General features: G+C 44.3%; 1 protein-coding gene across 1 annotated transcript; it reads right to left on the bottom strand.

Annotated features, from left to right (window-relative positions):
• Positions 1-515: 515 nt before the first annotated feature.
• On the bottom strand, positions 516-27549 carry LOC146609757 (ankyrin repeat and IBR domain-containing protein 1-like). The gene is made up of 21 exons (XM_085346514.1): positions 27399-27549; positions 23630-23959; positions 19397-19568; positions 19149-19280; positions 18109-18300; positions 15925-16042; positions 15601-15815; positions 14916-15004; positions 14678-14822; positions 14372-14532; positions 7948-8036; positions 7572-7702; positions 7303-7437; positions 6152-6238; positions 5888-5954; positions 5511-5656; positions 3794-3972; positions 3540-3591; positions 3295-3348; positions 3004-3127; positions 516-2671 (listed from the first exon to the last, which is right to left on the bottom strand). The coding sequence occupies exons 2-21, from the start codon at positions 23815-23817 to the stop codon at positions 1230-1232; spliced, it is 3918 nt and encodes a 1305-aa protein (XP_085202640.1). The 5' UTR covers positions 23818-23959; positions 27399-27549; the 3' UTR covers positions 516-1229.
• Between the last annotated feature and the right edge of the window lie 145 nt (positions 27550-27694).

Raw genomic sequence — 27694 nt, 5'->3', positions numbered from 1 at the left:
GACTTGTTTGAAGCACTTTAAACCTTTTGACTGTATTTTATTTATCAGGTTTAATAAAGTAAAGGATCATTCTGAAGTCAGTCTTCAGCTTAAAATGCCAAATTATTTCCTCCGTGATATTTGTAGTTTTTTTAAAATCAAAGCAAGTATGAATGATCTGAGGAGGTTAAATACTGGATATCATTATTCTCAGATTAATTTGATTGGTTGATGCATTACCTCATTTAATACCCACTGTATTTTGTGTGCTACGTGAGATCTGGTGCACTAACACTGAGCCAAAGTGGCAGAAAAACACTGTAAATCTCTGCAGATTAAACATGAAGATGCATCTTTGATACAAAACATTTGAAATGTGCAGCGAGTAGCAAAAAAACAAACAAAAACAACCCCCCCCCCCCCGAACAAAAAAAAAAAACCAAAAAAAAAAAAAAACCCAGAACTCAATCTGCTCTGCAAACAAGCACCCACTGAACTTCCAGCTTTATGGGCGCTGCTCTGCAGCTGGGGCTGGCCTCTGACCTTCACGTGCAGAGAGGTGCTGTAATAGTGTGACGTTTACGCAGCAGACTGTGCCAGTCTGCTGAAAAGAAAGATCAGGACTGTATTGGCACTAACACAAACAGGCACAGTGTGCATGAAGGTCCAGAAATCAGAATTAGGCCCTCTGATTGTACAGCACGCTATAAACAGGCTCCAAAGTTACAGTTATCTTCATATATTTGGCTCTTGGAGCTCTGAACTGGCTTGTGGTTGGGTTAGTGTGAGAATCAAGTGTAGTTAAATGAGGCAAGTTTGGATTTCAGCATGAACAGCACCAAAACTTCACCTTGAACAAACTTAGGAGACAAACAGAAGAGGTGGGGAATTAAATTAAAATAAGAAAAAAACTAAACTAAACTAAAACACGGAGCATTTTGTTGTGTTATGATATCAGTAGCTCTCCGTTCATGGTTTAAACACTTCAAAGAATAATTTGTCTGTTTTTAGAGCAGACAAAAAGCACTTAAAAATAATCAAAACGTGTATGACATCATCTTTCCTGGACAGAGTCCGCAGGTCTTTAAGTCCTCTCTAAATACAGTATAATACATACAGTAAACACTCCACCCCCCAAACACAGGCACCACCATCACACATCTTGCATCATCCATCAGTGCTTCTCTCTGACTGGTTTTCTTTCTCTTTATCTCGGCTCTACCTTCTCTTTCTCTCTACATCTGTCACTTTCACACTAGGTGTTCCTGCTCCGTCCACTCTTCAGGTGACCGGTCCTCCTCTAACTGAAGGACGAGGTCTGAGTCTCTCTCCATTGCCGGGGCAGTGTGTGCGGGACTGTTTCCATGTTGGGAGTGTGAATGCGGGTGTGTGTGCGCTTCGTCCAGCGACAGGTCAGCCACACACCCTGCATCCACACCCTCTTCTCCAGCGTCTCTTTTTTCCAGCTCCAGAGTGCTCGGCCTCGACGTCTTCACGCCCTCGGCTCCCGGTGGGCCGGTCGCCGACCCTCTGCCTACTTCCGACTCGCCCTCCAGGGGCTGCCGGATGGGGGCGGAGGTCTGGCTCTCAGTCTCGGTGTGTGTGTCGGGAGAGGAGTCTGTTTCTGTGGTGGGCGGGGAGGGGATGAGAGCCAGGCTCTGCGGGTTATTCTGGGGGTTTATGTTGTTGTTAAACCAGGCCATGATGTTATCCAGCAGCTGAGCGCTGGCTGTGGGGTCCAAGGGCTCCAGGCTCTGAGGGTCACTGGGGGTGAAAGGGCCCCCTGGGGGAATCACTGGTGAGAGCAGCAGCTCTGGCTCAAGCTCTGGAGATGGGAGGCACAACTGGGTAGGGGGCTGGGGGTCTGATTTAGGGGGACGTTCGACGGCGTAGGCAGCAGGGCGCTCTGCGGTGTAAGAGCTGCTGTGTTCGGGGCAGGGGTTGTAGGAGCTGTCTGGTTTAGGGTTGCTGTTGTACGTGGCTGCATGTTCCCGGCTATAGGAACTAGGATGTGCGGGGTTTGGAGCGGGGAGGCAGGAGGCGGCGTGCTCAGCCTTGGCTAAATATGCACTCAAATGGCAGGAAGTCTGCTCTTTGCTGTCATAACGAGGGTCTGTGATGGTGATATGATCGAGCACATATGGGGCAGTCAGTGCACTCTGATCCTGTCTGTGGCTGCTGGGGTTGCTGCAGGCAGGGTCAGTGGTGTAAGGAGCAGCATGTGTACTGTGTATGTATGTGTGGTGTGAGCTGAGCTGCTCCTGCGTGTTTGTGTCCAGGTCGTAAGGAGTGGTTATGCTCCCCAGTTTCATAAGGCTGTCTCCCAGCTCCAGCAGCTCTGCGCTGAGGGAGGGAGGAGGCGGAGGGAGGGGGAGGGAGCTGGATACACAAGGCTGGGAGGTGGAGTCTGTCCTGTTAGGCGGGTGAGGAGGATCCAGGATGGACGCGGGGAAGGATGAGCCTCTGGCTCCTGGAGGACCCTCTGTGTTGAGAGAGTGTAAAACAGCATCGACCAGGTCTCCCGCTGGAGCCGCTCTTCTCTCCTGATCCACCCTCCCCTCCATCCCTCCCTCCAGTCCTCGTTCTCGGCGCGACTCCTGCAGCGACAGCTGGATGGCCAGAAGGATGTTGGGATCGTCTTCGTCGAGCGAGCCGAGCGCTCTCCTGCGACCCTCGCCCCTCTCCGTGCCTTCTGAAACACGAAATGTCACATTAAAGCACAGACTGCTGTGCGTGGCTTGATTACAAATTGATCCCAGTGATCGATGGCTCTGGGTGCTTCGACTGGAACAGACTGATGGAGCAATAAAGTAAAATCCCATTTACTGGTTGTCTTGTGCACTGACAAGACAATTTATTAATATAGGCAGGATCCAGAACAGAGTGTTTGCCAATATACTGCCTGTACCGGCTGTATACAGAACAATAAATTAATGAACACTACACTGTATTAATCTGAAAATTTTTTTTTGTTAAATACTTGATATAAGCCAGTTATACGGTGCATTAAAATGCTTGCCACACCTGTGTTGTCACTCCTCCTGCTGGTCTCTGGTGTGTTACTGCTGCTTCTAAGGCTGTGCAAACTCAGCATGTCTCCTCTGCGCCGTGGTCTGTGTCTGCGACGGTACTGGATGTCAGCATAATCCTGCAAAGAGTTATTCGAGTTCTATTATAAGAAAAAGACAACTTGAGGGAGCTATTTTGTGTCAGGCAGCATCAAAATCTCAAGCACAGAAAACAACATTCAGCCCATCATGCTTGTCCCTAAATATGCCAAAAAAAAAACAAAAAAAAAAAAAACTGGTGAATTACCTGCGACTGTCTCTCTCTCTGATCTGCTCCCAGTACGGAGTGCCGACTTCCCATCTTAACACACATAAGCAAACTATGTCAGCTGCTGCCGCCGCAGTCATGCATTAATACGACCTCATACACAAGTAGGTCACTAAAGCGGAGGTTTAGGAAGTAGCATTAGCGAGGCATGAGCCAAGATATTAGCAGAACGAAGAGAAGTTAGTGTTTGTGAGTGTGGTGTGACAGAAGGCGTTTGTGTTTACCTCAGGAGAAGCAAAGCCAAGGTACTCCCAATCCCACGATCCTCCAGGGTAACTGAAATGAATGTTAGCACACAATTACTTTTTTTAAAAACACATTTGAAGCAAACTAAACAACACTCAGCTTCAGTTTAAGTTCTTATGCCACTTCTTTATCCCCTGAATCCCTCTAAGTGGCTCTATGTAGTGAATTTGTTAACTTGAGCCAAAATTAGAACCATATTGTCTCTCTGTGCGTTGTGTGTGTGCTTTCTTACTTCCTGCGAGGAGGCTCTGGAGAGTCATTGGGAGCGACGCCACGGGCCACTGATGCCAAGAACTCCTGCCTCTTCTGCTGCACCAGGCGGGCCGCGCTGATGATCTTATGGCACGGCGTCCTCAGGTACGGACGGTTGACCTTCTGGGCCAGATCCTCTACGACCATCTCTAAGTCAGTCTGGGAGGACAAACAGAAGAAAGTGTTGAACACCGTCTTCCCCCCGTCAGACTGTGTAATCGTCTTGCAATCAACAGTGGTAGGTTGATCGTGCTGCTCAACTTCTGCATGACCACTTGGTTGCATCAAGTACTTTGTCGCATGGAGTCACACAAACCACCTGCAACTCAACACCTCAAAGACTAAGGAACTGGTTGTGGACTTCGGGAGGTCCAGAGAAGGTCCACTGCCAGTTCAGATAGAGGGGGAGGAGGTGGAGGTGGTCAACAAGTACAAGTACCTCGGGCTGTGGGTGGACAATAAACTGGACTGGTCATGCAACACAGAGCACCTGTATAAAAAAGCCCAAAGCCGACTGTACTTCCTCAGGAGGCTGAGGTCTTTTAACATCTGCAGGAAGCTCCTGAGGATGTTTTACCAGTCGGTGGTTGCTGGAGTACTTTTCTATGCTGTGGTGTGCTGGGGGAGCAGCACAGCAAAGAGGGACTCATCCAGGCTGGAGAAACTGATCAGGAGGGCTAGCTCTGTGGTCGGCATGAAGCTGGACACTCTGGTGACAGTGGCAGAGAAAAGGACATTAAAGAAACTGATGGACATTATGGACAATGCCAGGCATCCTCTGCACACGGCCATTAACAACCAGAAGAGTCTGTTCAGTGACAGGTTGCTTCTCCCAAAGACAAGAACTAACAGACTTAAAAACTCCTTTGTCCCACACGCCATCAGACTGTTTAACTCCTCTCTGGAGGGGAGAGGGAGGGGAAACAGGAGGACAAAGGAGGGGGGAACAACTAAGCTGTAGTGCCTCTTCACCTCACTGTGCAATACCTTTTGTGCAATACTTTTGTAAATAGTCAACGGTGCAATAGACTCAATACTTGAAATGTGCAATTCACTTGTATTTTTATTTTTTATTCCTATTTATTCTATTTATCCCCTTTGTATATTTTATTTATATTTGTCTCTGTATTTATATATATATATATATATATATATATATATATATATATATATATATATATATATATATATATATATATATATATATATATATGTGTGTGTGTGTGTGTGTGTGTGTGTGTGTGTGTGTGTGTGTGTGTGTGTGTGTGTGTATATATATATATATATATAACAGTTCTGTAACTGTAACTTCGGTCGTTGCTGTGCTTTTTTTGGAAGTCGAATTTCCCAGAGGAACCCACCCGAGGGATTAATAAAGTTCTATCTTATCTTATCTTATCTTTACTTACACTTGCAAAAATAGCGCAATCACTGATTTTTCCTAATAAGAGGTTTCCATCCCATTTATAATCTAGTGTGACTGAAATGCGAAAAAACCCATTAAACCGACTCTTTTGCGTGTATATTTTAACAGATGTACCCAGTCCTCTGTCCACCAAGGCCATAATACACCCCAAAATTTGTTTATGTTCTACACAGTTTACCCCTACAGAGTCCAGGAATCCCTGTAGGCACTTCAGGAGTGTTAGTCCTGTTCATGCAGAGGATGCACACTTGTTGGATATATATTAAAATACCTGCATGAGCTCAAATATCTCTTTCTGGGTGCTGCCTTGCTGGAGGAAGAAGCCGTATGGGTAAGAGCACTTCAGCACGCGCCGCGTCTTCAGCAGCTCAGTCACGCCGTCCTCAATGAAGCGTGTGTCTGGGGGAGTGCCTTCACCTGCAGAAGAAAAGACACGTGTTTTATAGCTAGCCATGACTTTAATGAGCACAGGATTAATGTCTTATGACCCGGACGCACCAAAGCTTGGGTGTGAGTCTGAAAGGCATGACCTATTTGCGCTTTGGCAAAAACAAATATGCTATTCTCGGGCAAACGGCTTGCAGCTGACAAGCAGTTTACTCAGACTTCTTTTGAATCCTTTTCATGAGATCAGTGCAGGACACTTACGGCTAATGAAGGCCCTGCTCAGCTGCTCCATCTTCTCTTTAGCCGTTTTTAGCAGCTTTTGTTCCAACTAACACACACACAGACACACACAGACACACACAGACACACACAGACACACACAGACACACACAGACACACACAGACACACACAGACACAGAAGAGAGAATACACACACCAAATGATCACGAGATGTTTCTCTGGAAGCATTTTAGATTTTTGGGCGAGGTTTGCATCGTTATGAACGTATCTGTCGAGTGTATTACCTTGTAACTGTGTTCATGGTTCTTGAAGCGAGTGTAGTAGTGCATGAAACGGTCCAGCTCCTGGAAACTTTTGTGCTTCTTTTCTGCCTGTAAAAAAGAAAAACTCTTACTTCATTTAAACTCCTCTGTGTGTGTGTGTTTACTCACTGTACTCAGTGAAAGAGACTGAACAACTTCTATATTTGTGTGAATACAGACTCACTCAGCTATACCTATTTAGCTGCTCATTAATACATATATCTAATCAGCCAATCACATGGCAACAACTCACTGCATGTAGACAGGGTCCAGACAACCCTTTGAAGTTCAAATTGAACATAAGAGCGAGGAAGAAAGGTGATTAAAGTGATTTGGAACGTGGTGTTGTTGTTGGTCTGAGTATTTAAGAAACTGCTGATCTACTCTAAGGTTTACAGAGAGTAAGAAGAGAAAATATCCAGTGAGCAGCAGTTCTCTATGTGAAAATGCCCTGTAGATGCCAGAGGTCAGAGGAAAAAGGGCACACTGCCATGAGCTGATAGGAACACAACAGTAACTCAAACAACAACATTACAACTACGATATGCAGAAGAGCTAAGAACAGGAAACATACATGCTCAGTGAAATTTGACAGAGGATTGAAAAAAATGTTGCCTGGTCTGATGTGTTCCAATTTCTGCTGCCAATGACAAAGTCAAAAATAACATGATAGCATGGATCCATCCTGGCTTGTATCAACAATTCAGGCTGGTGTTGGTCATTTAATGGTGTGGAGGCCCCCTAGTACCAAATAACCATCGTCGAAACACCACAGCTGCTCCATCCCTATATGGCCACAATGTAAGAGTCTTCTGATTGCCACTTCCAGCAGGATTATGCACCTTGTGACCTCTGTGGCCTCCAGTCACCAGATCTCAATCCAATAGAGCATCTTTGGGATGCAGTAAAACACGAGATTCACATCACAGCTGGGCAGGCAACTGTGTGACCCTATTATGTCAATATGGACCAAAATCTAAGAGCAATGTTTTCAGGGGGAAAGGGGGTCCAACCAGGTACTAACAAACTGGACCAAAAAATAGTGTCCAGCAAGTGTTTTTACATCAGTGGAAGCTTATATGGGATAAAGTGTGTGTGTATTCTCCATTTTATGAGTGAGTAAGTGTTTATACCTCTACAGTCATCTCTTTGGACTGCTCTTCAAGTTGCTGGATGACCTCATAGCGAGTACAGCGATAGTAGCCACCTGTTGATGAGCTGTGTTTCTTCCACTCCTCCAGACAGATCCAACAGAAGTCATACTTACACTACACAGAGAGAAAAACACCAAGGTTAATTTATTAGGAATAAAATTAAATACAGAAAAAAATTTTAATACACCGAGCAATCAACATTCATGCCTTTAAACGAAGACACACAGCAGACAGAGTTTAGTGTTTACCTTAGCACACTGCATGTGGTTGCAGCCCTCATTCTTCTGAATGGGAGACTTGCAGTTGGCACACGGTTTGGAGTTGGTCAGCAGCCACAGGCAGTTAGCAGCATCCTCATAGGCCTCGCTCACACCTGCCACTGTGGGAAAGCACACACAAACACACAGGTGGACGCACACACATTAGCAACATCTCTGCAGTCTAACACCTGGCCTGCAGACACATTCCGGCACATTACGCAAATATTAGTGACTTAAACACCTGCCAGCATCACATAAAATACAGCAGGCACATCCAGATAAGACGTCCTGACAGCTGCTCTTAGCTACCATATTGCTGGGCAGTTAAAGTTACAGTAAAACAAACAAAACAGCACAGGCATACACTCTTCAGGCTTCATCTCTGTGACTTTCTGGAGCCAGTTCCTCCACATCTGACAATCACATGGCTCGTGGGCCTCGCCAAGGCACTCCCTGCAGACACCGGGAGATAAAGAGAGAAGTTAATAAAGTCAAATCCAGCTAACCAAGACTACATAAGCATAAGAGCAAACACAGAATCCTAAGAGTTTCTGGGAATAAAGAAAACAGAAGGGAACACAAAAGAAGTAAAAGTTTCTGATAAAACAGATTTGGCTGGCGTGGTTTCAGATTAAGCAGTAATAACTCTTTTTTGCGTAGTAAGTTAGAACATGTATATGCACATTTCATAAAACAATATTTATTCATGCCATTATGATCTGTGTGCACAATGCTGACGTTACTGCTCACACAGCAGCCTTTGTCCAGCTGCATGAACATAAAATGACTATAATATTTAGGTGTTCGGGTTAAATAACACACTAGCCTGTAATGTAACAGATCCAGACTTGTGTCCGACTTTGCTAAATTACATGTCAGTGACAGTGTCAATAAAACATGGCCATGTGTGATGGATGGATGCATGCAACCACACAACTGAGATACTTAGGTAATATTCATTTGGTCTTTTGTCTTATGTTTACGTTATGCTCTAAAGTTTCTGTGATCATAAGTTAATTAATTTGATATTTTGAGTTTACCTGTAATGCATGACAGCACTAAGCTATAGCCCAAATGGTGGCATAGACTTTCCTTTGCATTGTTTGTTATTTTATACAGGTATGTTATATTGATTATATTTCTGCTCTTTCTGAGTTACCTGACCTCCGCTCCAGTCCTTCCTGGTTTGGCTGAAAGAGGAGGCTGAGGGTGGAGCTGGTTTAAATGCAGAAGCCAATAAAGTGGACTGGACCATCTATTGTGATCATGCAGGGGGAATGGGGTTCTTCTTGAATGATGGTTAGCTGTTATCTCTTTAGTTTTCACCTTTGGTGTATATAATGGTTTATTCATTTGCTATATAACTGGAGCTGTTTCTCATTTGGGCAGGTCAGTTTGTTGAGTTATGTTTTTGTTAAGTGATTTTTGAGTAGCGGTCTGTTAAGTTAACCTCTTTTATGGGCCCACTTGGTTCTTAAAGACTTTATTTTTTGTTATTTTGAATTTTTGTAATCATCTTGTCCTTTTTGGGGGTATAATAAAACCCATTTTTTGAAGTTTACATTTGTGCCTGTGTGTTCCTGGCTGCTTGGTTCATGACAATTGGTGGCAGCAGTGGGATACAGCCAGTTTAAAAAAAAAAAATACACACACACAAAAAAGGCACTTTTTTTTTTTTTTTTTTTTTTTTTCCACTCCTTATCGAACCATGCAGAGAGGAGCAAGGAGTGCGAGAGTAGTCCGAGGAGATGTACCAAGCCAGCAAATGGGCTCAGAAGGACAAGTCGATGGAGAACAGGAGGAGAATGGAGCTTCTGGAGGGGTAGACAGCACTGAGGGCCAAGGTAGGGAGCCAACGATATCGGATCTGATCTCTCTTCTCCGTTCACATATGGGCCAGCAGGAGGCCAGAGAGGCTAAACAGAAGGAGGAGAGTGCAAAGCAAGAACAACGTTTTAAAGCAGGTTGAATCACCTGATCCAGCATCTCTAGATGATGACATTCTTCCTCAAGCTGGTCCCAGTATATCAGTTACTGGTTCATCAGGTCAGTCCCATTTTCTGGAGCCTAAGTTGCAAAAACTCACCAACGAGGATGATATTGAACATTTTTTGATTACCTTCGAACGCATTGCAATGGCCTGTCGGTGGCAGAGACATGATTGGGTTTTTCACCTTGTACCGCTGCTTACGGGCAAAGCAAGAGGTGCATATGTACATATGGATGTTGATGATTTTTTGGATTATGACAAGGTTAAGGCAGCTATTCTTTATAAATATGATATCAATCCTGAGACCTATAGGCAGAGATTTCGATCTCTTGATGTAAACCCTGCAGAAAGCCCTAAAGAGTTGTATGCACGGCTGAAGGAGCTTTATGTAAAATGGGTCCACCCTGAAGATAAAACCATTCAGGACATTGGGGAAATCATCATTCTTGAGCAATATTTACGAATGCTATCTCCCGAGTTGCAGGTGTGGATAAAAGGGCATAATCCGCCTTCTGCTGCTGAGGCTGCAAAGCTGGCTGACGTTTTTGTGGCGGCACGGAAAAAGGGACAGCCTTGGAGCTTCATGGCTTGGAAAACGAAGGACAGCCGGAAATCACTCCCGCAAAGACCAGCTGCCAATGTGAGTAGGGCTTCATATAGCCACTCACCCAATGGGTCTTTGAAGTCCCCGGCCAAACCCTTGGTATGCTATCTTTGTGGAATGGAAGGTCATACAAAGCCCATGTGCCCTGAAAACTCAGCTAAATTAACCCAAATGTGCTTTGTGCCTCGAAACCATGATAACTCTGAGATAAAATTAGACAGAGGGTTAAAGATGACATCAGTTGAGATTAATGGTGATACATTAAAGGCACTAATTGATACAGGTAGCACACAGACTCTTGTACACAGACAGTTTGTCCCCTTAAATAGTATTAATATGACGGAAACGATTCCTGTTTGTTGTGTTCATGGAGATGAAAAGCCTTATCCAACAGCGGACCTATACATCAAGGTGCAAGGACAGGTTTATCTCCTGAATATTGGGGTTGCAGATAATTTGCCATTCCCTGTTATATTAGGCCGAGATCTACCTGTGCTGTTTGACCTTTTGGATTATAGCCACACATGCAATGTTGCAGTAACTAGGGCTCAAGCTATGAAGCCAGCAGATGCCACTCAGACCCTTAGTGCTCTGCCATTTTATGAGGCAGAATTAGAGACGGCACCCGGGAAGTTGCGCAAGTCCCGCATGGAGAGGAGGCGAGAGAAATTTCATCATACTATTGTGAAAGCATCTCCCGTCTGTGAACCTGAAATGTCTTTGGACTTTAAAGTCCCAGCTAATATCACTGAGATGCAACACAATGATCCAGTATTAGCACCCTTTTTTCAGAAAGCCAAAAAACAAGGACATGAGATGGAACCAGATATTAACAGCAGTGAGGATTTTTTTCTGAAAGATGGCATTCTTTATCGCCGGCAAAGATTACAGGTACAGCTGATGGTTCCTAGTGGAGTCAGGGAGGTGGTACTGAATTTGGGGCACTCTGTGCCGTGGGCAGGACATTTAGGGAAGCATAAAACCATGGCTCGCATTAGGAAGCATTTCCACTGGCCGGGCCTGCGTGCTGATGTGGCCCAATTTTGTAAAAGCTGCCCTCAGTGCCAAAAGACTTCCATCAAAACCCCCTCCAGAGCTCCACTTCAGCCTTTGCCAGTTATTAGCACCCCATTTGAACGGTTGGGGATGGATGTTGTCGGACCTGTTGAGAAAAGCAGGGCAGGGAACCGTTACATGCTGGTAATAACTGATTATGCCACAAAGTACCCTGAAGTTTTTCCTCTTAAATCTGTAAAGGCCAAGTCTGTGGCTTTTTGTCTGGTGCAATTTTTCTCAAGGGTGGGATTCCCTCGTGAGATCCTGACAGACCGTGGGACTAATTTTATGTCAACTTTATTAAAACAGGTCTACCAGCTTCTTGGCATTAAAGGGCTAAGGACTACTCCATACCATCCTCAAACAGATGGCCTGACGGAGCGCTTTAACCAGACCCTGAAGCAGATGTTGCGCAAGTTTGTGAATGACACTGGTACTGACTGGGATCAGTGGCTGCCTTACCTGCTCTTTGCGTATAGAGAAGTACCCCAAGTTTCTACTGGCTTTTCACCTTTTGAACTGTTATATGGTCATGAAGTAAGGGGGCCCCTCTCTTTGCTGAAAGAAATGTGGGAGGGTGACCGGAGTGAGGCAGGGGCTACTAATGTCATCTCATATGTTATACAGATGAGGGAGCGACTTGAGAAGATGACTGAGCTAGCCCAAGCTCATATGGTAGCTGCCCAGCAACATCAGAAGGTCTGGTATGATCGGTCAGCTCGGGAGAGGTCATTTGAACCTGGACAAAAGGTACTTGTACTCCTTCCAAGTGATGACCGTAAGCTGTTAGCTAAATGGCAAGGACCTTTTCAGATTCAGCAGAAACTGGGAGCTACCACCTATCGGCTGGCAACTCCAGGTCACTCTCGCTCCAGTAGAGTTTTGCATGTAAATCTCCTGAAGGAGTGGGTGGAGAGGCCGAAGAGAGCAGAAGTTCTTTTGATAAGGGAGATTCATGAGGAGGAAGAGGTAGAGGAGCAGTATCTTCCTTCAGGGGTGCTCCAGCATTTGGACCTTAATCACCTTTCAGAAGAAAAACAGCTTCAGGTGAAAGAGTTATGCAGCTCTGGGGTGTTTCAGGAGAATCCTGGGAGGACGGATGTTATTGAACATGACATTATATTAAAGGATGGAGCATCTGTGAGACGTATGAGTTATAGGATTCCAGAGCGGCTGTTAACATCATTGAGGAAGGAGGTGGATTTAATGTTGTCTCTAGGGATCATTGAACCATCTAAGAGCGAGTGGTGCAACCCAGTGGTTTTGGTCCCAAAGAAGGATAGTAGCCTGCGGTTTTGTATTGATTTCAGGTACTTGAATGCCATCTCAAAGTTCGATTCATACCCTACACCTAGGGTTGATGATCTGATTGAGCGACTTGGGAAAGCCCAGTACCTGACGACTCTGGATCTCTGCAAAGGCTATTGGCAGGTGCCACTTACTCAGCGCTCAAGGGAACTGACTGCCTTCCGGACACCATGGGGGCTATTCCAATTCACAGTCCTGCCTTTTGGTTTGCATGGAGCCCCTGCAACATTTCAGAGGCTGATGGATCGGGTACTGTGTGGTTTGTCAGAGTTCACGGCAGCATATCTGGATGATATTGTGATTTACAGCCAAACCTGGGAGGAACACCTCCAACATCTAGAAAAGGTACTAGAGCGTCTCAGAGAAGCTGGGCTGACTGCTAATTCGGCAAAATGTGTTTTTGCCAAGGCTGAAACTGAATATCTGGGATTTGTCATAGGTAATGGGGTGATAAAACCACAAGTGAGCAAAATCAGTGCAATTGAATCCTGCAGTTTGCCACAGACAAGGAAACAACTTAGATCATTTCTTGGCATGGCAGGGTTCTACCACAGATTTATCCCTCATTTCTCTGCCAGGGCGTCTCCCCTCACTGATCTAACAGGTTCTAGGTGCCCTAACCAGATTCAGTGGACGGAGGAGGCTGAGGCAGCTTTCCAGGACATCAGGCAATCCCTCAGTAAAACTCCAGTCTTGTATACCCCAGATTTTGAGAAACCTTTTATTCTTCAAACTGATGCTTCTGACAGGGGTCTGGGGGCTGTTCTTCTACAGGGACCACCCAATGAGCGACACCCAGTGGCTTTCATTAGCCGTAAAATGTTCCCAAGAGAGATGAGATACTCAACGGTGGAAAAAGAGGCTTTAGCAATCAAGTGGGCACTTGATTCCCTCAAGTATTACCTCCTAGGCCGGGAATTTACACTGGAAACTGACCACAAGGCGTTCCAGTGGTTGGAGAAAATGAAGGATACGAATGGACGAATCACCAGATGGTACCTTGCGATGCAGCCATTCCGTTTTACCATTCAGCATATCGCAGGCAAGAACAACTGCACAGCGGACTATCTCTCTCGCTGTTCCAGCTCACTGCTGAAGGGGGGGAGTGTGTGATGGATGCATGCAACCACACAACTGAGATACTTAGGTAATATTCATTTGGTCTTTTGTCTTATGTTTACGTTATGCTCTAAAGTTTCTGTGATCATAAGTTAATTAATTTGATATTTTGAGTTTACCTGTAATGCATGACAGCACTAAGCTATAGCCCAAATGGTGGCATAGACTTTCCTTTGCATTGTTTGTTATTTTATACAGGTATGTTATATTGATTATATTTCTGCTCTTTCTGAGTTACCTGACCTCCGCTCCAGTCCTTCCTGGTTTGGCTGAAAGAGGAGGCTGAGGGTGGGGCTGGTTTAAATGCAGAAGCCAATAAAGTGGAATGGACCATCTATTGTGATCATGCAGGGGGAATGGGGTTCTTCTTGAATGATGGTTATCTGTTATCTCTTTAGTTTTCACCTTTGGTGTATATAATGGTTTATTCATTTGCTATATAACTGGAGCTGTTTCTCATTTGGGCAGGTCAGTTTGTTGAGTTATGTTTTTGTTAAGTGATTTTTGAGTAGCGGTCTGTTAAGTTAACCTCTTTTATGGGCCCACTTGGTTCTTAAAGACTTTATTTTTTGTTATTTTGAATTTTTGTAATCATCTTGTCCTTTTTGGGGGTATAATAAAACCCATTTTTTGAAGTTTACATTTGCGCCTGTGTGTTCCTGGCTGCTTGGTTCATGACACCATGTCTGAATCATAAATCCTGCAGCTTACCAGCAGAAGAGGTGACCCTTTCCACAATCAACAGCAGGTGAGGGCAGAAGGGGGAAGCTTGATGGGTCAGTGTCCCCCGGGCCCGGTCGGGTCAGCCTCACCGCCCGCTCGCAACGAGCTGCAGGACACCAACGGATGGATGGATTGTTCTCCACAAATGCCTGCAAACGGGGATGTTGGAAACAATGTCAGAGAACAGACAGGGAATGTGACGAAACAAAGAAAATGTCACTAAATAGTGCAACAAGAAACAGAACAAAGGCCCAGTCTTGAAGAGAAGGTGCAAACGATTATTTTGATTTCTACCTTGATGTCAAACTGCAGATAGCGCTGGTCCATCTCTCTGGAAACAACGCTCTCTATCACATGCACAGGCACAAGCTGGTAGCACTCATATGCTGGACAGAAGATATTATGAGCATCTCCCTCCTGAATCTTTACATTGAGGAACCTGAGAAAGACACACACACAGAACTGAGCTAAAACACATCTGCTTCAATAAAAAAAACACACACGCTTACACACTGAATGTTCATGCGCGTACCCTTCCCAGCAGGCTCTGCAGAACTCGTGGCCACAGGACATGTCCACTGGGTCCTCAAAGACTGAGATGGAGCAGAGACAGATTCCACACTGCAGGGGGGACGGAGCAAATCAGTCACATGATTTCAAATTTTTTTTATTTTTTTTTTATTTCTGTTGATAAGATTACTTCTCTTTGACATGTCATTTCCATCCTCATACACAGAGGAGAAATGCAATAGCAGAACCAGTTCAGGATGTTCTGTCTTTGATTAACTCTGTACTTTTGAGGCCACAGATTGCTGGACTGTTGTACTTTAGCCATATCAGACTCTCTGGCATTTCTTCTACGGCCCAAACAGCTTTTATCTTATTCTGCAAATGTTCCACCTCACAGGTCAAACATTCTGAAAACCTAACAGAAAACCTCAACGTTGATTTTCAGGCAGACTTCCTTAAGACTGACAGTAAACCAGAGGCTAATGTTTATATGGAATGACAAAGAATTACTGCTGATGGCCTTGATCCCCTTTTTAGTAGGATTAGACATTAACCTGCAACCACTAGATAAATGAGACATCGTTTTCTGCCTTCAAAAAGAAAGCGCACAAAGAGTCTACCCTGTACTAAATATGCCTTCATACATGATCTATTTTTCATCATGAATGACTGATGTTCTTATATTAACATATATCACCACTGCTCACCATGGCCAGGCCCTCCTCTCCAGGCGTGAGGCAGCTGTCGGTGGTAGAAGTGAGAGTGAGGGGAGAGCGTGGGGTCCTAGGAGTGCGGGGGGAGGGCAGGGTGTCCCAGGCGTTGTACCCGCTAGGCGGTGGGGTCGGCATGGTGACACCAGAGCGCTGGCAGCAGCCCTCAGCGTCGGACATCCAGGCTTCCAGAAGCTTTTCTCTGTCCCAGTCTGAGCAAGTCAAACGTTATTAGAAAGACTGAGACAAACGCATGCATCGTGACAACAGCGCTGCGAGGGTTACTTAAGGTCACATATGAACGTCAACTTTATGACAAACCATGTGCTCGAAGCAGGGCCTCTGCAGTGAAGAGGGGGGCTTGCAGCATGTCGGCTGTCTCTACAATCAACATGTCCTTCAGCCTGCGCAGATCCTGAATCTTCAACCCCTCGTAAGGCTGAGAGGATACAGAGGGGGAGAAATGTTAGGAAGAGAGAAAAACCCGCAGTCAGAGAGAAGGTAAAAGATGGAAACAAAAACAGAATATAAAATATAAGACTGAAAAATGCTAAAAGAAGTGAAAAAGATAATGTGGAAACGATAAAAAGGACTGGGATGTGGGGCAGTCGGGGTTGGGGGTGGAGGTGGGTGAGACAGATTAAGCATTAGCATGGATTTGGCTGCAGGAAGGAAGATCAAAATGCTATCAGCTGGCAGCAGCCGCAGCTATACAGCGGTGCTGGTGACCTCGGTTTAACTGGGACTCTGAGAGACGTGGTGTGTGTATCTGTGGATCTGTGGATCTGTGTATTACTATATATGTGTAAGAACCACTGTAAGTTGTGGATTGTGAAGAGAGAACATCAACAAGGGACAATCTGGCCAAGAAGCTGGAGACCCAAGTAGAAATATTCTAAAAATCTATAAACAGTGTCTGCACAAATGCAGAACACAAAACACTAAGTACAGTTCAGGTTGGACACAGTGTTGAAACAAAATCACATACATGACCTTCAAAATACAGACAGCACATTTCGCCCCCAGATTGTTTTAATCTACACAGATTAGCAATGGTGACTTCACTGTCCTAAGATATATAGTCTTGAATCTGAAAAATAAACACACTGTACAAGTTCATGAGGGCAACCATCTACCTCTTTATCTTCACATGATTTAAATTTGACCTGCTATGCTTACGCTTCTTATTTTCTGTCATATTCATGTTACAATGATAAACGCTTATGTTGAAGCTCAGGATTCAGAGTGCCATAAACACTCTGCTTCACGGACAGAGCGCCTAATCTTGGATCTTTATGATATCAGTGGAAACTGATAACAATTCTCAATATGGTCATCTGAGGCACACAGCTCCGACTGTGAGACAGAAGCTCCTCGCCGTTTCGTTTTTTTGGTCACGATGGGCAACCACTCAGAAGAAAGCCGCCTTAAAGAGAGAGGAGCTAAAGCAGCTTGTTCCAGGCAGTAGATGAGCTTAAGTGCTGCACAAACATAAAATAAATACACATTATTCTATACTGTGAATTAAGCAAAGCTATCCTTGATTAGTGCTGTGCCATATCATATAATGGCAATAATACCGTTATATAAATTCTGGGCTTGTCTCATTGTGCAACAACACAGACAAGCAGACACGTCTGAGAGCGAAAGCTACGTGTCATTCTCTGATAACAATTCAGTATTTAAAAAAGGAGCCACTACAGTACTTTGCAAAATATGCAAGAAACATTAAATTTGTTTCACCAATTGAGGCAAAACAAACCATTGAGTACAACCAGGCTATGAAGAAATGTGAGGAGCAGATACTAGCAATCAAAACTTAAATGACTGCACCGAGTCCCGCTGGAGCGCTCACTAGCTGCACTCTATATGACAAGAAGACCAAGCTGTGGGTGGAAATTACTGATGCATTTATATGGTGGTAAATGAGGGCTTTAAGCAACTGGTTAAAAAGCTTGACCCAAGATATTTTTGTGCTTATGCCATGTCACTGCTATTGTACGTTCATGCTGCTGCTGCTGCTCTGAATCAATGGCAGTAACTTAATGAAAAAGAAGAATGGAAATGCTATTCATTTCATTTGCACTAATAAATGCTGCTACCTGCAATCACAGATAATCTGCTATTCAGTATTTTGTTTTCTCCATTATCACCAAACCCTAGCATAGATATAGTCCACAAGTGAAAATAGGGAGCTGGAAATGCTCCACCTAAAGAGTAATCTGGTGTAATCACATTATTGCCATACATTTACCAGTCCTCATTATCTTCATAAAACAAAAAGTCGAACCTTAAATCTGATAAATATTTCAATTCTTGTTTGAATTTTTACACAAGAGTTGTTTTCTATGCAAAAATATAATCATAAGATCTAAATGAACATGCTTGTGCACAGTAAGGATACTCCTTGTCAAGCAAATGTTTTAAAGACTCAACAGTGACTAAAAAGCTTAAAAATAACTTAGGCCAGCAGGGAAACCCTACATCGGGTAACCACGGTCTCACCTCCTTGTACTGCAGCAGGTTGGTTTCACCGTGTGCGTCTGTGTGTGACTGCTGAGCTGAAGAGGAGGAGAAAACCATCTGCGACTCCAGGCTGAGGGCCAGCTCGGTGTGGTGGTGCCGCTCGGCGTGATCGCATGGCGTCAGCTTGTCTTCGTCCTCCACAAAAAGGTCCGCCTCACTCTGGATCAGCAGCTAGAGGAGGGACGAGGCAACAAAAGGAAGGGGAGAAAGAGATAATAGAGAGAAACAAGAAATTAAGGCACTTTCAACAAATGACGCAGAGGAAGGAAGAGGCAAAGACAATGGGAGCAAACAGCAGGAACACAAAGGGGAAGATGAGAAAACAACAGGACAGGAAACCAAAAATATGGGAAAGGGGAAGAGATGAAAAAAATTACAAAAGGAGCAAAGGCAGACAGTGAAAGAGATTTAAATCAACAGGAGTCAAAAGACAGTTTTTGGTAAGTATAGATCAAGAAGGTTGAAGGAAGGATGCAGAAGCCAACGGAAAAGTCTTTTAAGTTTTTATCTTAAAAAAATCGAATTTCTGATTTTCACAGGGTCGTACATGTGAGATTTATGAAAACTTTTATTCCAGAAGGTTAATTTTCTGCCGAAGTGCTCGTTTGAGCTGGTAAAATACAAAGCAGATATACGAGGAGTTGGCATAATTCAAAATCATTGGATTGTAGATTATTTGACTGTTCCAGTTACATAAAATACAGATCACCTGCAGAGAAAATAGGTGACCTTTGGGTAGTGACTACACATGCAAGCATTCATACAGGGTTAAAAGAGTCTGTTACTTAACAGACGTATCTGTATTTTACTGTCATTACAACCACTTCATATTCAAAAAGTGTATTTTAACTTTGAATCAACTAAACCACATTTTAAAAAAGGGTTAAATTATTGTTTTTTTAAGCACTGCCCTGCTTTTTGACCTTTGGTTGAAGGTCAAACCTCTTTGTTGGACTCCAAACATTTTCATATGCATGAAAAACCCTGGAGTTTGAATAGCGTCCAAGACTTTGTCTCACCTCCACACAGCTCTTCATGCCTGCAGCGGCAGCATAGTGCAGACAGGTGCTGTGGTGGTTGTCGGTGGCGTTAACATTAGCTTTCTCGTACTGGCCTCCCTCTAGCCTGGCCCCAGTCCAGTTCAGGATCATCTGGTAATGGAAAGACACACCACATGTGTCAGCTGTGGCTTCATAGAATGCAGTTTATTCCCACTACCATGCAAGCGTAGACACTAATCTATATTTGCCCCCCCGTGCGTCTGTACCTGCAGGCAGTCTGCACGGCGCTGCTCGTCCCTCTGTGGTCTGGCCAGTCGTGGTGACAGCGCTCCCTCTGGCAGCAGCAGGATCTGTGGGCCTTGGCACAGCACATGCAGGCAAGTCTCATTGTGCACATTGCGCTTGTTGGGGTTTCCTTCTTTGCTGAACAGGAAGGACCTAAATGATGCAGACAAGAATGAAGAGATTAGATAAAAGAGGGTAAAACCGGTTCAGAGGTATTCACATGTGAGGTGGAAAGAGAGGAAAGGCCTGACAGTAACAGGAGGAAGGCTTGAAACAGAGTCAAAGAGAAGAGGAAGATGAATTATGGAAGTAAAATGGACAGTGAAATGAAGAGACAAGGTAAAGATGGCATAATATCGACTATTTCTGTTTAACATCTTTGAGATAATGGACATGCTGGCTGACGGGTGTGAGCGCCAACACATGCACACAAACACACACACTTAGCGGGTGATGGATGTGCCAGTTGCTCTGGGAGTAAGACTGTAGCTGCAGATCTGTTTAGTAAAATAGTTTCCCCTGCTTTATGTCTGTGGAAACCTCCATTTACTGATTACCTCTCCACTCTTTTATATGCCTCAGCACCTTTCCCTTTTCAAGTTTCTTTTTACATTTTAAAAACCAAAGTCTCTTTTTGTTTTTCCCCCCACACCTTCCTATTTGCGATAAAGCCAGCGAGGAAAAACAGATTCTTTTTCATCAGCGGCACAGCACAAATAGTGTTGCACATAAAATGATTCTCTCTAATGCAAATCCAATAAAAGGAGAAGAAAAAAATAGGATGTCACAGGATTGACAATTGTAAGGACACCAGCTGAAAAGATTTTGTAAAGCCTCGCCCTCTCTTGCACAATTTGGACACGGCAGTCGATGCTTCTGAATTTGAAGTTTCTCAGTGTGTAGTCCTTCAGTCTATTCCTCCACTGCTGCCCTGCTTTTCCACTTTTGACCCTCTTATCCTGTCAGCCACAAGCCCCTGCAGCTTCTCTCTAATGACAGTGCACTGCCAATTCATCCGCACAGCAATAATTACTAATTATTCCCTCCCAACCCCAACCCAATACCCCCTCCACCACCACCTCGACACACATATGCATGCACAAATCCCGATGTTCAGGATGGATGGCCCTAATATAAGCAGGCTGTGGGGAGGTCACATGTTTTGTGTTGTTGCTGTGAAGTTATTAGTGGAGGGCAGGAAACCTCAGCGGAGCGTTAAAACTAACTACTTTGTCGTACACATGGCTGAAAAGCAAATCAGCTTGAGGAGACTCAATGCGTCCAAGATATAAATAAAAAAATAAATAAATGAAGTCGGCAGTTGAAATGTACTCTTTTGATTCTTTCAACAAAAGAAAAACAAACTGTTCACAATGACGTCCGAGTTGTTATTTACATATTTTTTCCTGTGACTTGTCGTGGAGGAAGGGTTACACTTCCTGAACTACACCCAGTTTTCCAGTAATAGGTCTACTTGAGATTTTCCAGTTTGCACTTCTCACGGGATTACTTGCCAATTCGACCCACAGAGACGACTAGCAGAGAGCGAATAAACACGAAGCAGATACGTGTTAAAAATAATCTGAAACAGACTCTCCATCCACCAGCCCACGCTTGTCCTCTGTGAGTCTTTATTTTGTCTGAGATTTCTCGATTGTCTCTCTATTGCCACTGTCCAACTGAACTGCTGGAACAAAGAAGCCTTTCCTCTGATGCTTATCAGGAGCAGAGCGCTGCGTTCAGCACGCCTCTCTGGCCCATTATAGGTTAGTAGGAAGGAACACAAATAGCACATGGATTGATTCACTGTGTTATATTCTCAGACGCATTAAGCAGTTGCCGAGTCTCAGTTTTTTTCCACCTCCTTTAAACACAAACGGCCGTGTGCACACATGCAGATAGACAGATAATGAACCCCCCGCCCCCCGACCCCCTGTAATCATGGTAAGAAAGGCTAAGAGAGAGGACAAATGGGAGGAGGAGGAGAGGAGGAAGACTACTGAGTCACTGAATCAGCTGTCATGGTCAAGGCCAGCAGCTTGATTATCTCTGCAGGAGGTAACAAAGGCCCACTGGTGTGCTGCTTGCTATATTTTTCTATAGTTTGACCCCTTTTCTTAAGGCTGTGTTTGACTTAGTGACTCTGTGGTTTTTGTCAGTCTGTTGACTTGATTGCTGTTGATGGTGCTGTCTGTCTATTTCTGCGAACTCTTGTTTTGAGAAAGTGTGCAGGCGGTGAAACTCCTCACAGCACAATAGCCATGCAATGAATTCAAATCTTTTAATACTCTTAAAGAGGAACTGTAGTGATTTAGCACCGCACTTCATTAAGCAGAGAGACTCACAAGAAAGAGCTTTAAAGGAATGTACACAAAAGCGGATGGAATTTCCCAGTAAGACTTGCATAGTACTGGAAACACACAAGCCTTAGATCAGATCTGCCTCTCCAGCATCCTTATCAACTTCTCAAAATTGTAATACAAGCTTAGTCCACATACTCTGTAAAGTCTATGAAGCTTTACATGAGATGACCTGAACAGCTGTATTTTCAGACATTAGGAAGCTTCGTGCTGATGCAAAAATATTCTAACAAGAAGCAAGAAATGTGCCAGTGAAGCTAAAAATACTGAAATGTTTTAGTTACTTTATTTACCAGGATGTTGCGTTTGTCTTTGACTTCACTACAGTGTGAATGTCTCGCTAGTTTCTCTGTAATTTCTCTCACCAGATTTCAGTTTGTGGCTATTACTGCGTGTGTGCGAGAGAGCAAGCAGGCGGGGCACAGTAGAGCAAGCAGCATGGTAGCAGAGCAGGAGTGCTACTTGAGTTTATGACAACTCGTTAGCCTGCAGCAAACATCCAAGAGGTGTTAATTTGTCGAACAACCAAAGGCGGACAGATGCTGGAAGCTACTTAGACCACAAGTAGCTCAGTGTCTCATTTATAGAGGAACCACCTAAGGCCTCAATCACACAGGCCTAGAGATTGGTCAGTGACCATCCGGTCAACCACCGTTCACAAAGGAAAAATTTGTTGGCAAGAGGTAGTTTGAAGCTGCTGCTTTTTGATAGGTGAAATTTGTCGCAAAGAGGATACTGCACTGACAGCCACTTTTCAACTGCTTTGGTTGCTAGCAGGTTCGTGCGATTGCTTGTAGTTTGTATGAAAGATGCCGACTTGTCTGCAAATGCTTGCAAAGTGACAGTGAAACTGTGAGATGTGCGATGCAAAGTGAGACTGACAGATGGAGACCAGAGACTCTCCCATCCCCGCCATCCACTGTTCTTTCTGTATATTTAGGGCTGTGCAGTTTCTATGTCTGGAATGGTGTTTGTACAACTTTTACACAGAAGGCTACATTCTCCACTTCTGGTTTGTGAAGCATTCTCAAGTGTCACTAGAGCTCTTAAGAGTAAATACCAAGTGTTTACAGACAAGTCGGCATCTTCCATGCAAACTACAGGCAATCTGCTATCAACCAGAGTAATCACAAAGAAGTTTTCAATGCAGCACTCTCTTTGCGATCAATTTCCAGCAACCATTCGCCAACCAGTCAGGGAATAACATTTTTCCCTAGCGACCAGCAGGGAGCAGCAATCAGTCTCGAGGTCTGCGTGACTGAGGCCTAACAAATCCAGCAGGACCAGCTCGTTTCAAAGACAGCAGGGGAGCAATACTTAAGCCAAGTTTTCTTCTGTGCTGAATAACACAAAACAAAACAGAATGACAGAGAAAACAGCTGTTGTGTGCACGGTCAGCCTAGAAATAGCAGTTCTGATAACAGGTCCCGTGAACTCATCGCGTATTAAAACAACAACAAAAAAAATAAAAATCAGAACCTTTAACGAGACTCTCAGAAGTGCTCATTCAAGCCATTGGTCATTTTTGAGATGGTGGCTTGCAGTTTTATATCTTACAAAGTAAGTGCCTTTAAGGGTCTAACTACATTTTATTTCCACAGCTCCTCATGGCTAATGCACTTTCCCCGCTCCCTGTAACATCATTTACATAATCTTACAGTATATATGCGACTGGCGTCTTTGGGCCTCCGCACATTAAGTGGCCTTTCTTGCCATCAAAGGCAATTACAGATATGGTGATTCTCAGAAATGTCTTAAATCTGACATGCTGCTAATTGTTATTCAATTTAACATGACTCACTGCCCTCCTAACTGCACTGGATAACTGCTGCATTGCATGAGACTGACTTTTACCTGAGCAGACGTGTCATGGCGTGGCGGCACACATAGTGCATGGGTGTGTTGTGCTGGTACTGCTCTCCATACGATGCGTTTGGGTCCAGACCATCCCTGAACTGAGGGTTGCCCTCGTACAGCTGCCAGGCCAGGGCCTCGTCACCGTTCACAAGGGACTTGCGGAACTTGGTGGCTGTGTTTCCCATCGCTTCGGGCTCGCAAACGGCCACCTAAAACGAAGCTGTGGCCAATGCCTCACTACTCCTCTCTTCCTCCTCCTCCTCTTTCTCCACCCCCCCGTACTCCACAGGTCACGACTTAGAGCAACATGGTTCAGCGTTTCCTTCCCTGCAAAGAAGAGAAAGGTGGGAATTGGTTAGAGAGAAAATGAAGTTGGAAAGAAGGAATAAGAGCAGATGAAAAAAAAGGCAAACAATCGATTGAGTCCATTCATTGATTAGCTGTGTGTTAGATGGACAGATGCCATTTTATAGAAAATAGAAAAGAAAACAGAGAGACAGAAAAAAAAGACAGTTGTAAAGAAGCCAGGCCAGAGGGGAAGGTTGATGATATCCAAGCCATTGATTTGTTAGTTGGTTGATGAAAGACACAGTCGATATTACCACAACTGACCATTCTGGACCATTGTGTCCAGTTAGGTCACTGTTGTAAGATAAAAAAAAAAAATCTGCATGTCTTCGACTGTTTACATGCTCTTCTGCTACTGAGACTCTGAGAGTGTGTTAAACCATGCAGCACTAACATGCTGGACCCAAACCAGTTTTACTTTGCCCCTCAGCCGCTAAACTACAGAATCACAAGCGTCATAGCTATGGCTGCCCCAGCAGAGCTTACTCTCCCAGCAACAGCTTATAAACCTACTGCAGATTCACAGGTTATCAAAATATAACCGTTGGATTCCCACCATTTCCTTAAAAAGAAAAACTGGCCTGGAAAGCTTCCCCCCCCCCATATCTATCTATCTATCTATCTATATATATCTCAAGCAATATAAGAGATGAGAGATATGGGACACAAACAAACACTTCTGTCCTTTCACATATTGTACATTATCTCTGCTTGATGTACACGTCTTCTCCACCTCTCCTTCTTTCTCTCTCTTACTCACAAACACTTACACAGTTTGGTGTGCCTTTAACACACGGTATTACATGCTGTAATGAGTGGACTGTGTAATGAGTGCATGGGCCTCTGTGTGTATTGCGCTGTTGAGGGTATCATTACAGTCTTCATTCTATAGCCATCTGTCTGGCCTTCACAAAGAGCCTCTTTTTAGCCCGGCTACAGTTGGCCGCTGGCTGGCCGGGCTCTGGAACATTTGAATAACATGGCTGACTGCCTCCCTTTTCTTTGCTGTGACAGAAAGGGACACAGACAGGAAAAATACACACTGACAGACCGGTGAATAATAGCCACTGCAAGTTCTCTCGTGATGCACACAGCAGACCGGATCTTGTGTGTGTTTGTGTATATCTGGAGGGAGGTCGTGGAGGGGGTCGTGGGGGGGTGGTGGTGGTGGTGGGGACTGTAGTTAATAGGTCAGTCTGTCTGTTTGGCTCTGTTTTGTGCATGCTGGTTTACTTCCAGTTCACTTCACATCTCCACGTACCTCCCTCTCTGTCTCTCATACTAAATAAGGACAGGAAGTTTGGACATGAAGGAATTTTGGAATTCCAGCGATCACAAGTGCCGCTGTTCACAGTGGAAGTGCAGCTATTGACTTTATTACACATCATTCGATGGTGGGGTGGAACTGAGGCACAGTAAGTGTTCCACTGCTTGTTAACTTGGCACTCATCTGCTAGGCTGAATTTCAGAGGCATGTTTTATGAATCACGCTTGAAAGTCAACAATATTTAGTTAGCCTCATAACACAGAGCTACTCAGAACAGGCCTCTGATACATATGGTCTTCCCCATTTTAGGCAATGCAATAGTTGTGACGTAATGACTCATGAGCTCAAGAATCCTAAACACATGAATCCCGTCAGATGACTCCCACTAACAAGGACTCAGTCATGGTGCTTGAGCTTCTCGGAAACCCAGTCAGCAACACACCCCCATTTAGACCAAATCACGCAAAAAAAGCAATTTATGGTGAAAGTTTGGAAAGAGTCTGCAACTATTGCAACAAAACAAGTAATGGATTGCTCTTTGCTTTCTTTTTTTTTTTTTTTTTTATAGACAAATGAATCACTTAATATCAAACAAGATTTAATGTCATTAGGATTTTGACTAGCAGTTATTTTTTACTTATTTATTAGCAGTCTAATCTCATCCTTAGTCAATAAAATGACAGAAAACAGTTGTTTCAGTGTCATAAATTGTAAGATGACACAAAAAAGACTGTCCTTACTGACCAGTGATTTATAATAGCATTCATACCAGCAAATCTGAATTTTAGAGAAGACAGAATATGGCAGTGTGTGGCTGAGGGACCGGGTTGTGGATTATTTTTCTGCTGATCCAATAACTGACTAATGATTTGAGATCTAATTACAAAACAGGCATTCAATGCTGGGTTTCAGTCAGTCCTGTTAGGCAACAGCTTAAAAGGAAAAACCATACCCTCTTTCCCCTATAGTGTGGGGATCAAGTTGCTCGGTTATGTTGGTGGTGGGTTGGATGACAATGCAACCATTTGTAGGGCACACTGGGTCACTGAACAGTTTAATACGCATGAAAATGATAATAATATTATTTAAGTCCAACTGAAACACCTATTAGGAGAAATTTTGGACTGATGCAACAAATTTAGCATTATCATGTTTATCAAAGCTGGAGGGATGGAGGGCCTTCCCGAGCATTTTACAGCCAACCCCAAAGAGTCCTGAAGCTGTTCTGAAAACACACACACACTTTGTTTGAGGGTTTCCTTGAATTTGCCAATCTTACGTTCCTCTGATTTTTAGGTTTTACCAGTTATGATGTGCTGCAAACTATTGTGAAAGTAAATTCAAAGAGGATCAAAGCATAATAAAGGTTATCTTATCTTATCTTTACGTTCAACCTGTCACAAGCCTAATTTAAAGCGATCGCTTTAAATGAAAAACAAAAAACAATCAAACACACATAAAACATGACAGCCACTGGAGTGTTGCTGCTGTTATCAAAAGTTGCTGTCAGCTGTAACACGTCAGTGGTAAAACCTACCCAAACTCTGGGCAATCAAGCCACTCTATAACTGCTGCGGGACAATGTATGGTCGTTAAAAGGGGCATAAAACTTGTGAGTCAAAGGCAGAAGCTGCGTTACAACATTAATAATAATAAAAATAATACGATAATACAGCGCGACTGACTTCACTAGCAGCTTGGCATTTTACCAAAATTAGCTGGGTCGCCGTATATCGGCTAAATATTCAGGTCAGACCTCGTGTGGGTGTCTCCGAAGTGTGTCAGCATGAAATGGAGCACAAAACAAACAGTGGCCGACTTCTCTCTTCATGTTTGTGTCCATGCGGCCCCTTGGTTAAAGCTCCTTTGTTCAGCAACCGTACAGTCTGCTTGAATTACTACCCCAACTGGGAAGCGAGTAGTAGGTGTGTAGTTTCTGTAATGCTGCCGAACAAAACCCTTTGCCGGTAGTTTTAACGTTTTCGCAGGCTGTGGCGGCGCCGCTGGGAAGCGTTAACACCCAGTGCAGCTTACCTTTCTGCCGTTACCGACGCTAGCAAAGCGTCTATTTTCCTGTCTCAGGTTAACGTTAGCGAGATATGTTAGCCTCAACTACCTACAGCCGGGCAGCATCTCCGTCGCTCTACTTACACGGTCGTCTCACTTGGTCACTACTTCATTCGGAAACTTGCATACATCCAGGGACATTATCCTGTGGCTGTCATTCGCATCCCCGGCTGCGGTTCCGCTGGACCATCCTCTCTGCCACCGGACCCGGTGGGGACAATGATGCCGTTGCCGACAGCGGAGGGGCGAGACTGACTTCGTTCTCTGTGTTGTTGTTGCTGCCAAAGGGGAAAGCGTGTTGCGCATGCGCAGCACTACCTGTCACGCAGAGAGCTTTCACCGGATTGGTCGGCTATCTGCGCTCGCTGGTTGGTTGGTTA

Source organism: Diplotaxodon limnothrissa, linkage group LG22 (assembly GCF_057381915.1).
Source record: "Diplotaxodon limnothrissa isolate DT_005_m linkage group LG22, D_limnothrissa_male_GT1.1, whole genome shotgun sequence".
Taxonomy (NCBI): domain Eukaryota; kingdom Metazoa; phylum Chordata; class Actinopteri; order Cichliformes; family Cichlidae; genus Diplotaxodon; species Diplotaxodon limnothrissa.
This window is presented reverse-complemented; position numbering and strand designations above follow the sequence as displayed.